The sequence below is a fragment of the Mytilus californianus genome, unplaced genomic scaffold (genome assembly GCF_021869535.1).
Source record: "Mytilus californianus isolate M0D057914Y unplaced genomic scaffold, xbMytCali1.0.p SCAF_12, whole genome shotgun sequence".
In the NCBI taxonomy this organism is placed as follows: domain Eukaryota; kingdom Metazoa; phylum Mollusca; class Bivalvia; order Mytilida; family Mytilidae; genus Mytilus; species Mytilus californianus.
The window spans coordinates 22,341,372-22,354,981 of record NW_026262604.1 but is presented as its reverse complement, the minus strand read 5'-3'; the positions used below and the strand labels follow the sequence as shown (position 1 = coordinate 22,354,981).

The window sequence follows — 13,610 nt, the reverse complement described above, 5'->3', positions numbered from 1 at the left end:
AGCGAAATTGAAACTTTTATCCTCCCAATTACTGAAGGAAATGATGTAACCAACATTAAAATAATGGCCAATTACAAAGTCATTTGTCACAGTTTTACTAGTACGATTTGAATCTGCGTCAGCTAAAAGTTTGATCTGCATCAGCTTAAAGTTTGATATAAATTTGATTTATTTCTTTTCGATGAAATTTTCTATCTTGTAGCATTTATTATAATCATTTTCAGCTATTGATCTCAAAATACACTACAATGTACATTATGTAAATCAATAAAATGCGTTTCTGGTTTATATTCTGACAGGTATAATTGTTATCCTTGTACATGTTAAGGCCAAAAAGGGGGGGGGAGAAAGATGATATTGTTTTTGTTACCTCTTGTATTTTCTTAAAACTATTTAGAAAGACATCTATACGTGGGCATTGATAACTTTCATTGTTGCCGAATGTTCCTGCAAGGAGAATTAATGGTTACATGGTTGCATATACACGAATTATTGATGAATATTTCTTTGATCGTTTATGTCAATTCTTAAATAAATGGATTGCACCCGAAATCTATTGTCCTTACAGTAGGTGTAAACGTACACGATATGAAAAAAAAAAGATTTGAACTTTGGTGGATAGTTGTCTCATTGGCAATCATACCACATCTCCTTATATTTAGATGGGATATTATACATCAACAAGACAGCGACACAATGATCAAAATACCAGTTGACAAACCTGAGCAGATTTCGGTGCATTTCATCAAGATTGTATAATCTACCGGAGTGTGCGGAATGTCAAAACACATGTTCGTGATTATTAACAGATCTGATGTTTCACGTGAACCCGGACTTTTGTACAATATCAAATAAACAGTTATAGAAACTCTGATCTAAGCTCCAAAATAGATTGATTTCATTGATGTTAGCCAAAAGTCCAGTGGCGTATATCTCATTCATTTTCTTGACGATAATATATGAAACAATATAAATTTGATAGGTAGATTCTGCAAAGATTGTCGACTAGGATGAAGGGCGAAATATTTACATTGACACAAAAGAACAAGGCAATGTCGGATAGGGGCTGATATCTTGCATTGCATGTTAACGTTCAGAAAGCCACTCTCGAATATATCTTTCCTATCCCTACCGGAAGTTCGTTCTTATGTACACATTCTGCACAGCCAAACGGGCATCATGGTAGGTCATACAACTGGACAGGTCAATATAACAATATTCCTATACCCAGTCATCCTTTGTAATATATTTAGAATTAACATCTAATTGATTGATTGTTGGTTGCTTAACGTCCAGTGGCAAATATTTCATGCATATTCAGGACGATCTAATTGTACAAGCATAGTTTATATGCTAATCTCTGATTCAACTACAGACGGTTATTGTAATCTCGATGTATTTTTTTCGGTTTGTAGCAAGAATGACAGTGAGAAGCCATGGTATCGAGCCGGCGACACGGATGAAAGAAATAAAAAAGCTATGAAGGCGTACGAAGCCCTGATGACAGTTACCTTACGAAAACCAACTAGTAAAGAATATAAAAACTTTTCCATGGAAGTTAAGAGGAGAGCTAAGGAGAAAAATGTCAATTTTACTTATGGAGAAGAAGAGGTAGGGAAATTTTTTTTTTTTTGTTTTGCGTAGATTTCAGGAATTGTTAGCATGAATCATTGCGTTCTTTTTCTTAAGCAAAACAGTAAAACGTAATACTACTTAAATGGGTTGGCCGAGGTTATCGGAAATCATTGGAATGTTTGTTTCGATCAATTTCAAAAATAAAATGAAAGCTTCTACATGATACAGATTAATTCATTTATGCTTCACATGGATGCTTTAAACAGTATTGATGAATCTGTATATTACAAACATAATACTGATTTATTAAAATATCTCTCTCAACCTAGCGCTTTAAATGGACATTTGTCTTTACGGATGAAATTGTTGGTCTGAAAGCTAATTTATAAAATGCGACATTCACGTGGCAAATCACGGTGTCTATAATATTGCTTTATCGTCTTTAATTGGTTTTTGATCGTTTAAGATCAAATTCCCTAATCCAAGATTCGTGTTATTTTCTCTTTCTGTCTAGAACCTTTAATACTTATATCAACTTTAGAACGATATTGTTACACGACAAATATCCTATGAGGAAAAACGATTAAGTCAAATTAGAGTCAAGTATTTACACTAAGTCTAGATTTACCGTTGAAAATATTTGTAAGGAGCTCAACTATACATAAATTTTAAACCATATCGAAAGGAAATTACAACTGTATTATTATAATATCGACTGTAACTCCTTAATTTTCGGTAGGTTTGTAAGGCTTGGATTCTTTCTTCATAGGTGTATTCCCCACATTCTTTTTATTTATTTCATTTTTTAACAAAATTCACGGAACAGAAATAACAATTACATCTCGTTTTAAAAGGATAATTACAATCAAAATAATAATAATTTATGGGAATAAACTTGATTCGTTAAAGTTTAGAAATAACTGATTTGGCTACTTTTAAAGTAACTTGATTGATGTACATTGCATTAATTTACACGGTAAATTTGGGCCAACTGTAAGTCACTTGCATTTCTTCAGGAATTGAAAATAAATAATGACTTTTGAGAATTGTGTGCAGAACTCGTCAGTAGCAAAGAGCAACGTTGTTCAATTTGTCATCACCAAGTAGAATTGTCTGTCACGTGAGATTAATTGCAGAATCTCGCGGCGACCAGCGCGTGCTCAAAAGTCCCTGAAATCATTTGTCATGTTAATTATACAATGACATTGTGTGCTTTTGGTACGACTTCAGGGATATCAATGTCATCACTCAAAAAATCTAATTACACGAGTTCAATATTGATATTTAATACACTTACAGAATATATGTCGATCTGATGGTGTGATGTGTGTCAAAAACAGGCGGTTAAGGTTTTACTATGATTGATACGTTTATTTTATGTTCTCATATTTTTTTTTATTGAAGCTGTTGTTTCTGTTTGTACTGAGACACAGATTGCGATATTATTTATAAGCCAACAACTTGATATCCGTAGTAATTTCAAACATCTTATTGTTCGCATTGTCAGAGTATTATACTTAACAGATTTGTCCGGGTTTGGCTATATTTTTTGTTCTGTTTGGTTATGTATCAGCTGTTCAAAGTTTTTAACATTTTTTTTTTAAATTTTCAAAAATCATCGATCAACACTGCACTTTACTCAACCCTTACAACAACTCTTTGAGGGTTCTGTTGAGAACTGTTTCCCCTGTCAGTTGAAAGTCTCGTTGTAAATCCCGGTTTGAGGGTTCTGTTGAGATCTATTTCCCGTGTCAGTTGAAAGTCCCGTTGTAAATCCCGGTTTGAGGGTTCTGTTTAGAAGTGTGTCCCGTGTCAATTGTAAGTCCCGGTTTGAGGGTTCTGTTTAGAACTGTTTCCCGTGTCAGTTGATAGTCCCGTTGTAAATCCCGGTTTGAGGTTTCTGTTGAGAACTGTTTCCCGTGTCAGTTGAAAGTCCCGTTGTAAGTCCCGGTTTGAGAGTTCTGTTGAGAACTATTTCCCGTGTCAGTAGATAGTCCCGTTGTAAATCCCGGTTTGAGGGTTCTGTTGAAAACTGTTTCATGTGTCAGTCCCGTTGTAAATCCCGTTTTGAGGGTTCTGTTGAGAACTGTTTCCCGTGTCAGTCCCGTTGTAAATCCCGGTTTGAGGGTTCTGTTGAGAACTGTTTCCCGTGTCAGTTGAAAGTCCCGTTGTAAATCAAGGTCGTCATATTTTTTTTTTTGCTGTCGTTCTTGATAATGACGAAATATTTGCCACTGAACGCCAATAAAACAATAGTCAATTCTTACTTTGTTTTTAAGGAACATTTACTGTAATTGTACTGTGCAAAATCTAAAATTTATTGTTTCAGAAATAATGACTGATCTCAAGTTAACTAGACATATTTTTTATCAAAAGACCTGACAGGATTAGATATATTTTTTTTATCAAAGGCCCTGACAAGATTAGGGATTAGAATGTGAAATTTCCTTCTTTTCCACTAAGCAATATAACCTTTCGTTTGTAATACCGCTCTATCAAACTGAACAATGGTTTTACAATTATTTTTTTATATTTTTATAGTTATTTTTCGTTTGATCTATACGCTTTCCCTCCAGCTATAACAGACAATTCCGATAAGCTAAATTCTTTGAAATTGTTAAATCGATAGTGTTTGTTCGGTATATGTGAAATATGACAAATTGAGACACAAAACGCTAATTTTTTCGGATTGTGACAGCCTTGTTCTCATTACTTGTCTGGCATTTGTTTTATTACTTAAACGGTCAGCAATCAAGCAATCAAACGACAACTTCCAGGACTCCGTCAAATACTGAAATTGGCACTGATTAGTCGAGTAATTTGACGCTAATTTTTACATTTCAAATAAATTTGTCTTTTTAAATGACGCATGGAATAAATTGGTTTGTTTTTGTCAAGTCACATCTTGCAAGCATCATAAAACTGGCGTTTTTCATGGTAAAATATATATTTATGGACTCGCTCTTTCTGTTTTCATATACCATTAATATATTAACTAACTATTAATCATAAATAAAAAGATACATTTTATACAAGGTTTAAATATACCATTGATAACTTATTACATGTACATGATTTTAGTTCTTCTTATTTTTTTCTAGTCGGTTACTAGTTTTGGTTACATGGAACGATTTTCCATCATTCAAACTTAATCACCTAATATAACAAACCTTTCTAAAATTGTCCGCTTATAAATTTTGAAATTATAAAGAAAGTAAGGTTTCAACTCCCTCAGGCAAAGTTGACCTTAGATAGATTTGTCTATTTTTTATGTATTTTTTTTGGTCATATAGCTCTTCAACTGTTTTGGTTCCTATTCATACTCGGCTTTCAAATATTCAGCTTTGAGCGTTCCTGATGAAGGTAAATCCAGAAAAGCGCTTCGGAAGCATGAAATTATTAAACGTGTTGTTTTCATTTTTTAAATATCTAATTACGCACTAATCGTTATTCTGTAAAATGAATGTTCAATGTTTAATATACTACGTAAATAAGAAAACTATGTCGTAAGTACGAAAAAGAAAAATGACATGCGGGATACATTGTATAAGAAACATTCTTAAAACCCGATTAGATTTAATTAACATCGACTGTTTTAAAAACAAACTGATAAAGTTCTAGAAATATTAAGATTGAAAGCACCATTCATCAGTTTTATTGATGTACAAACTGGAGCAATTTACTCACAAACTTGATATTGAAGTCTTTCGGACTGCGGACTTTAAGTTTTTTATGAGTAAATATGTAATATACGTACACTGTAGGAAAATGTAAAATGTATTTGTTCGAGCTTTATAAACAATAGAAAATTGAGTAGAAATAAAATATTACGTTTCCTTTACTGGTAGATACTTCCTTACTGTTAGATACATAGTTTTTAGCTCACTTTTACAATTCAACGTTTTGATTTATCATTCTAAAATGTTTTCTTTGTGATTTTACAAATGGACATGGATTGACCCGGGATGACCGAAAATGAACCGTGATTTTAACAATAATTTTGATATTACCGCTCGCTTAAGATAAACGCAGAATACTCACAAACTTCATTTGTATGCCTTTGTATGAACGATTGGTGCCTACATTTGTCAAGTTTATATATTAAAAAACTCAGAAAAACTGTCGTTCTAAAGTATAGAAATGGCGCTTTGAAAATTACATAATTAATGACTTTTCAATGGTTTTCCATTTTTTTTCATTCATTAAAACGTCAATATGCTAATAAATTCAGAGTACAATGTCAATCACATTTTCCTATTTCAGGTCAACAGCTTTGTTGGTGCCTTTCATGATGCTGTTATTTTGTATGCTCTTGCATTAAACGAGACCTTAGCTGCCAATAAATCAATCACAGATGGCGCTGAGATAACAAACCGGATGTGGAATAGAACCTTTGAGGGTATTTATCGTAAATATATTGAAGCTTATGAAGACATTAAGTTACTTTTCTAAAGTACAATAAACACAATAAAATTTCCTATTTGTCATTTAAAAATGTTCAATGCCAGTGTATAATTTTTCATTTACTCTAACAGGGCACACAATATATACCCGTTTTCAAATTGACACTTGAAGCAAATTCACACACCAACTAACAGAGTGGTTGTATTCTCTTGTTCTCTTGTCATTAGCCCGTTCATGGATCTTCTGTTTCATATTACTCAGATTATGAACTAAAGAATGGTTTAGTGTTTGGACTAGAACTTTATGAAGTTTAGTTGAAACGTGAACGCGATTTTTTTAATTGTCGGGCTGTCACTTTCTGTTTGCGCTCAGATTATTGTGCATTTTAAATTACAGAAAAACATCTTTAGTTCTTATTTTCAGGTTTGTATACATTTATGAATGAAATAAAGTTTGCACTGAGTAAGAGACAGAAAGAGAGAGAGATATGATTTTATATTGTTACATGGTACAGTCACTCTGTCGAATACGTTGAACATTCACTCTGTCGAATAGTTTGAACAGTCACTCTGTCGAATAATTTGAACAGTCACTCTGTTGAATAAGTTGAACATTCACTCTGTCGAATAAGTTGAACAGTCACTCTGTCGAATAAATTGAACATTCACTCTGTCGAATAATTTGAACAGTCACTATGTCGAATAATTTGAACAGTCACTCTGTCGAATAAGTTGAACATTAACTCTGTCGAAAAATTGAACAGTCACTCTGTCGAATAAGTTGAACAGTCACTCTGTTGAATAAGTTGAACTGTCACTCTGTCGAATACGTTCGACATTCTCTTTGTATTTTCGTGTTTATACTTACATTATTAATAGCAAATCTTAATTAATTGGATTCTCTTTTTTTATGTAAATTTCATAAATTATGTAATTTTTGTCTGCAGGAATCACTGGCACTGTCAGCATTGACAAGAATGGTGATAGGAATGCAGATTATTCTTTATTGGATATGAATCCTCATACTCATAAATTTGAGGTAAGTACATGTACATGGACCGACATCTTTCATTGTTGTTAACTACAGTACGTGTTTGTCGAATGTTCAATGGTCCGCGGTACGAAGATATTTCGAAACTCGGTTTCAAGAGTATGTTACATGCTAGCAAGGGAGGACACAAACATTAAATTATAACCAATTTCGCGATTTCGAACTTAATGTTCTGTTTTGCTAACTAGAACATAAATTAATTTTAGGCTTTTACTTGGTTTGTTTTACGCCAGTTGTTATTTAACATTCGCTACTGTCTTGAAAGGATCATGGATAATAGTGACTTTTTTGTTATTATTTTTCACGTTTGAACAGAAGCATCAGCTCAGTAGTCAATTCGTCTGTACTCACAGGATTTAACATACAGTACATTTATTAAATTTTCTGTTGTTAACTTCAGAAATTATTTAGATAGAAACTAAGGTTCCAACTTCCTCAGGCAAAGTTGACCTTAGATACATTTGGCTATTGGTTCTAGGTCCCATTTGGTTATACAACCCTTGTATACTTATTCAGTTATATACGGTATTTTCAAAAAGATCGATTGCAAAAAATATCCGTGACTTGATTCAGCGAATGATCCTTCTCACCATGCAGTAGTAGTAATTCTACACAGTATTGAATTGAAGCCTAAAGTACAAGTTACACTAGTTCTGCCTGATTAAGAAAGAAAAAACATATTAATATGAAATTAACGAGATCAAGCCTTTCCACATCACCGTATAACATCGCTGGCTTTAGGCTATCTGAGAATTGGAAATCCAAGATATTTGTTTTAATAAATCAGCCAAAATGAGGTTAAATATTTCACGTTCTGTCAGCTAATATTTTTTTTAACAAATTTGCCTAAACAGCAACTATTATCTTATCAGCCAGAAATCTGCACGGTTAGAAAATAACGTGCTACACTTTCCGTTAAACCTTTCCTTTGTGAAATGTTAGCTGCAGTTTTGTAAAGTCTTTTGTATTTTAACAAACTGGATGTCTATTATATATATGTATATGCCTATTGTTTTTATTTTTTGTCGTTGGATTTCTGTCTCATTTACATGTAGATATACATGTAACCCAAATCTTCATGGCAATGCATAGTACGTAATTTGGTAATATTATATATGTATACGTTAAGGATCAAAACTGAAACAACCACTGCTTCAAATAATGTAGATAGTTAAAAGAGTTTTATCTTTTTCTTTTGGTTGAAATTATTCAATTGTTGCTCATGAAAACTATTATGACATTAGTTTTACCAAGTCTTTCCGTGTCATCATATAACCTCATTGGCTATAAGTTATCTGAAAATTGAAATTTGAAAAAAAAATCAATCGCCACAAAATCGGCTAGAAAGAACTAAACTAAATAAGAATAACAGTTTGTTAAGACTTCGGTACTGGCATGATTTATAACAAACCTTTCTTAATTTGTCCGTTTATAAATTTAGAAACTAGTAAGAAACTAAGGTTTCAACTCCCTCAGGCAAAGTTGACCTTAGATGGATTTGGCTATTATTTTATGTATCTTTTTGCTCATATACAATGTAGCTCTTCAACAGTTTCGGTTCTTATACATCCTCGGCTTTGAGCGTTACCGATGAAGTAAACCAAAAAAAAAAACGCTTCGGACGCATGACATTTATAAAGTGATGTTTTCATTTGTTTAGAGTATCTTACACATGTATGTTATGTGTATGTTACGTGTATATGTATGTTATATGTATGTTACATGTATGTTACATGTACATGTATGTTATATGTATGTTATATATATGTTACATGTATGTTATATGTATGTTAACATTTTATTTCAGGTTGTTGCTAACTACTTTGGTAAAGATCAGGAATACAAAGAAGTTGAGGGTAAACATATCCACTGGGCGGGTGGACGAACGTCTGCTCCACCCGATACACCAAAATGTGGATTCGATGGTTCAAAATGTCCTCCAGATAGTAAGTATGATAATTTATGACAAATGTCGCCATTGCCTTTCGATACTCTTTTTGTTTTTAGAAGAATATCTCCGTTTCCATCATTATTCATGCTTTTGTTAATCCGTTTGCTTTCAGAAGAGAATCTTCGTTGCATTTAATATTCACGAATTCGTTACGATACGACGTTTTTTTCTTATTGCTTATCGAACATGTGATTTCCAAATGTGTATCTCTTCTTTTTTTTTCAGCTGTGTCTTCATTTGAAAAACAATCTTAAAAACATAGTGTTTGTTAAAGGGGAACTACATTTCTCCACCTGTTCCCGGATAATTATAAGGAAATATCATTAGTGAAATGAATATGTATGTCTGAATTGAAATGACGAAGATAAAAGCAATTATAAGTCAACATACGGCCTTGAACAACGAGAAAAGACGTTACCGTATAGTCGACTATATTGGTCTTTTTTAGAGCTACAGTTATATTTCAAATATTTTCCTGGTGCTTTAGACTTTCCCTCACAGTCAACCCTGTACTGTTTAGTAACTTTAAAAAAAAAATCAGTTTTGTTCTTGGTATTTTACAGTTTCGATTATTTTTCAACCAATCGAAACTTTTATTGTTTTGTTCAAGTATTTTACAGTTACTGGACGTTGTTGAAATGGACGATTTATTTTATACTAGCGAGAAAGGTGTGTTTCATATTTTTTTCCTGAAAATTCGACAGTTTCTCAAATCTAAAAACAAACTGTCAATCATTTTAAAGGACTATTTTTCGTAAGTAGGAAATGTAACGAATAGTTACTTGTTTTTCTGTAATGATGACTTTGTTTTTTAAAAGTGTACTCGGTGGTCTTCATTAGCTACACGCTTTTTGTCAAGATATCACAATTACATTTTCTCATTTAGATGTAGGGACATTGTCCAAGGGTTCAATTGGTTTGCAACAAATTTGATTTAGTTCGTTTAGTTCAACGTATCGGGAAGTCATTTGTACTCTGGTGGACAGTTGATTCATCGGCTATGAAACCACATCTTCTTGTGTTTATATAGATTTATTTTATAACCAAAATATATGTGGAAGTGTTTCTGAAGTCCGCGGTTTTACTACCGAGGTCTCATATTTAAACCACTGATATAGCGAATATTTCAAATTCAAGTATTCTTCATATTTGTTGAGGTCCAAATGTGTTGTCCGAGCTACCCTTAAACTTCCTAGAGTTACTATACATAAAATGCATGTCAGCAAAATTTATGGTTTAAAATACTATTTTAAATTTCTTGATTATTGGTAAAATAAATGCAAAGTGATTATGATTTTATGAAAAACGTTTTCGAAAGATGGTACGATCAATAAGACAAAAGAAACAGATTCTTATAATATTCATCTCTTCTCATCCACAACTTTTTTATAACAGGAACTGCTGAGCCAGCCTTATTTGGTGGTGGTGGTGGTGTTCTTGGGGGGGGGGGGTACTGACTGTTGTTTGTGTTCTTTCTTAAGACCACAGCGTTGTCTATTGTTCCTTGGCCTACGATTTTGTTATCCCCCTTTTGTATCTTTGATAAAATTCTCAGATATTAACACGATTATAATCGTTAAATTTTTTGTTGTTGAACTTTTTCTTTTATCAATCACAGTTCGTCTCATATAAAATACCTAATCATAACATAAATGCTGTAAAACTTAATATGTATCGATTAAACATGGCTTAACGCATTAAAACAACGTTGACGGACATACTGACATTATATGGACTCCATTAATACAAGTCCTGTATCATAGGAAATCATTTACAATCATATATCTGTAAAGATATGGTTTCAGATGTCTAGATTTTAATATCAGGAAAACAAAGAAGTTCTTAGATCTCACGATTTTCCTACTTTGTACTTTAGTGCATACGAGACATCGACAACCTTCCCAAGATGCACCATTGAAAATACGTTTTGTCACATGTAAGGATCGGCTTTATAAGCTAGGGCGTCACTGTAGCCCTGTTGAGATGATAAACGCAATAACATCCAAACATGTAAGAGGTTCTGGTATGGGTTTTCAGAAAAGAGAATAGGCAAACATTAAAAGAATAGAGAATGATAGGGGTGCTTACTAAATATAAAAGAATATTATACAATGGGAGAAAAAAAATGAGAAAAATGGCATAACAAATTAAAATAACATAGATATGAAGACCTCCCACCATCCAGACCTCAGATAATACAAATGCATAGAATGATGCTAAAAGTTTTTTTTACAGTCCGTCATGGGGGACTAATAGACTGAAGGCACGTTTGATAAATCACAACTTTTATTTCACTGTAAAAACATAATGTATCAGGCAGACGACAGTAACTTTGTGCTGCCAAAAACATAAAATATAGTATACAGTTCCGTTATTTATCACAAATAAGCTAAATTAGGTTCTACATTTACCGTAACCAGATATAGTTCAAGTAGAGGTAAACAACAAGTGTAACTATTCATTTCATTTTTATGCCCCCGCCGTAGCGGAGGGGGCATTAAGTTTTACCCTTGTCCGTCCGTCTGTACGTACGTACGTCCGTCCGTCCGAACGTCCCAAAATTGATTTCCGTTCTCTAACTTTAGTTTGCCTTAACTGGCCAAATGTTGTTAAACTTATACACAATACTTATTACTACAAAACACAGATCAAGTTTGAATTTTTTACTAATACTTCAAAGGTACTTATTTACCTTAAGTTTTTATTGAAAATCAAGTTTTACCACAATTACGCGACTAGACATTTAACAGCACATAACAATTATTTTTTAACAGGTTTCATAAAAGAAATCGACATGAAACATACATTTTGGTAATACGGAGACTAGAGTTTCTGAAAATACATCTATCATTTTGACAGCTTTATACAACCTAATCTTATTGACTGGATATATACTGAAATAGATCTGTTTATTTACTTGATTCAATTTCAGATAAGTCTGCAGAATTGCACAGCGATAATTTTATTGGTTTGACCTCATCAGAGAAGGTCGAATATGATAAATTATTTCTTTCGCGTTCGACAATTTTAATGTATATATAATAAATTAAATGTGTTTGTTTTATGTCATTAAAATGGTTTCTAAAATAATGCAACAATACACTTTGATTGATTAATCGTTGTTTGATTAGCGTCCGGAAGCAAATATTTCTGACATATTCAGGGCGAGAGAAAAAAATTATACAGTTATAAAACTAATAAAAAAAAACATAGCCAGACTAAAATGTATTAATGGCGGCATTTTTTTAAATTTCAGAACCATTTCCGGAGTACGGTATTGTTATCATTGTACTAGGCTCACTGTTAGTTATTGTTCTTGTAGCAGCTTTCTTTATATACAGGTGAGTCTTGAATTAATAGTTATGTAATGGGAGATAACTCTAAAAATCAGTTTTGCGTTTGTAATACACATTTGTCATATTGAGATCGAGAGTCATATAAACAATAACTAAAAAAAATAAACTCTATAAAAAACACATTAGTGACGATCGAATCAAAAAAGTTTAAAAAGGCCAAGTAAAGTACGAAGTTGAACAGCATTGATGACTTCAAATTCCAAAAGATTCTGCCAAATACAGCTAAGGTAATCTATTCTTGCGGTAGAAAATCCTTTATATTTAGAAAAATACCAATTAATAGATGATACTAGTGCAAATACGACTTTTCTTGACGTGTCATACATTTAACCGCAGGCTATTTTAAACAAGAGTGGGTGATCCATGATTCTTTTGATGTTGCGTGAGAGTTTAGAACTCGAGCAAATGTGGATATTGAAAAAAACAATAAATAGCTTTTTCAAAATTAATATAATTGTTCTGTCTTTAGGCTTATTGAAACTACGTGGTACTTGAGAATACACAGCTTGATGATTTAGCAATACAAAAATTACAATGCAAATCATACATATCTATCGGTTTTTGTTAACCTTAGTCAATAAATGGTACCGAAAATAGAAAAATGTAGATGGTTAAATAAGATGATACCCACATAAGATGGCAGATAAACATAAATCGAAGGAGATTAGTCAACACCAATTTAAATTTAAAAGTAACACGACGATTCAATTATCAAAAATAAAAACAAATCAAAGAAATTGGTCTATGTGGATACTTGCTTTTTTTTACAATTTGAAATTAAGTATCGACAAACAATAGTTCACAGAACCTCGAACAAAAACCTCAATATTGACCCAACACAATACCACACGAAAAAGAGCTGCTAATACTAGATACTTCAGAATAATCAGTGGTTCCTATTCTTCTAATGACATCAATTGTAATATAAAGAACTTCCGGTTCTCGTCAAGTACTGATTTACTATTTATGGGCCGACACTAAATCGGTCCATCATATGATATGGGTTTGAGATTGTTACATGATTATCTGCGGATCTATATTACTTTCTGTATATGCAAAATTAAAGATTTTAGGTACTAATTGAAATAAATATATTTTTATTAATTTTTATAAAAGAAGAAGATGCCAAAAAAAAACTTAAATATATTTATAACAATGAATGTTCATTGTTTTTTTATGCACAGAATGCGTGACTCATATTTGACCTGGTTATTTTTAGAAATGTAAAAAGGGTACCATGTTCTTACAACAACTCGTCGTCGGAACATGGGAAA

The 13,610-nt window shown here is 32.4% G+C and overlaps 1 protein-coding gene across 9 annotated transcripts in view; it reads left to right on the top strand.

Moving 5' to 3' along the window:
* The window catches only part of LOC127721559 (atrial natriuretic peptide receptor 1-like), a 227,239-nt gene that overhangs the window by 162,322 nt on the left and 51,307 nt on the right, over window positions 1-13,610 (top strand). For all 9 annotated transcript variants that reach the window (XM_052228327.1, XM_052228322.1, XM_052228321.1 and 6 more), the window contains exons 3-7: window positions 1,416-1,611; window positions 5,839-5,974; window positions 6,926-7,017; window positions 8,837-8,975; window positions 12,237-12,321. In XM_052228327.1, the coding sequence (XP_052084287.1) occupies window positions 1,416-1,611; window positions 5,839-5,974; window positions 6,926-7,017; window positions 8,837-8,975; window positions 12,237-12,321 (648 nt within the window). The remainder of the gene's footprint in view (window positions 1-1,415; window positions 1,612-5,838; window positions 5,975-6,925; window positions 7,018-8,836; window positions 8,976-12,236; window positions 12,322-13,610) is intronic.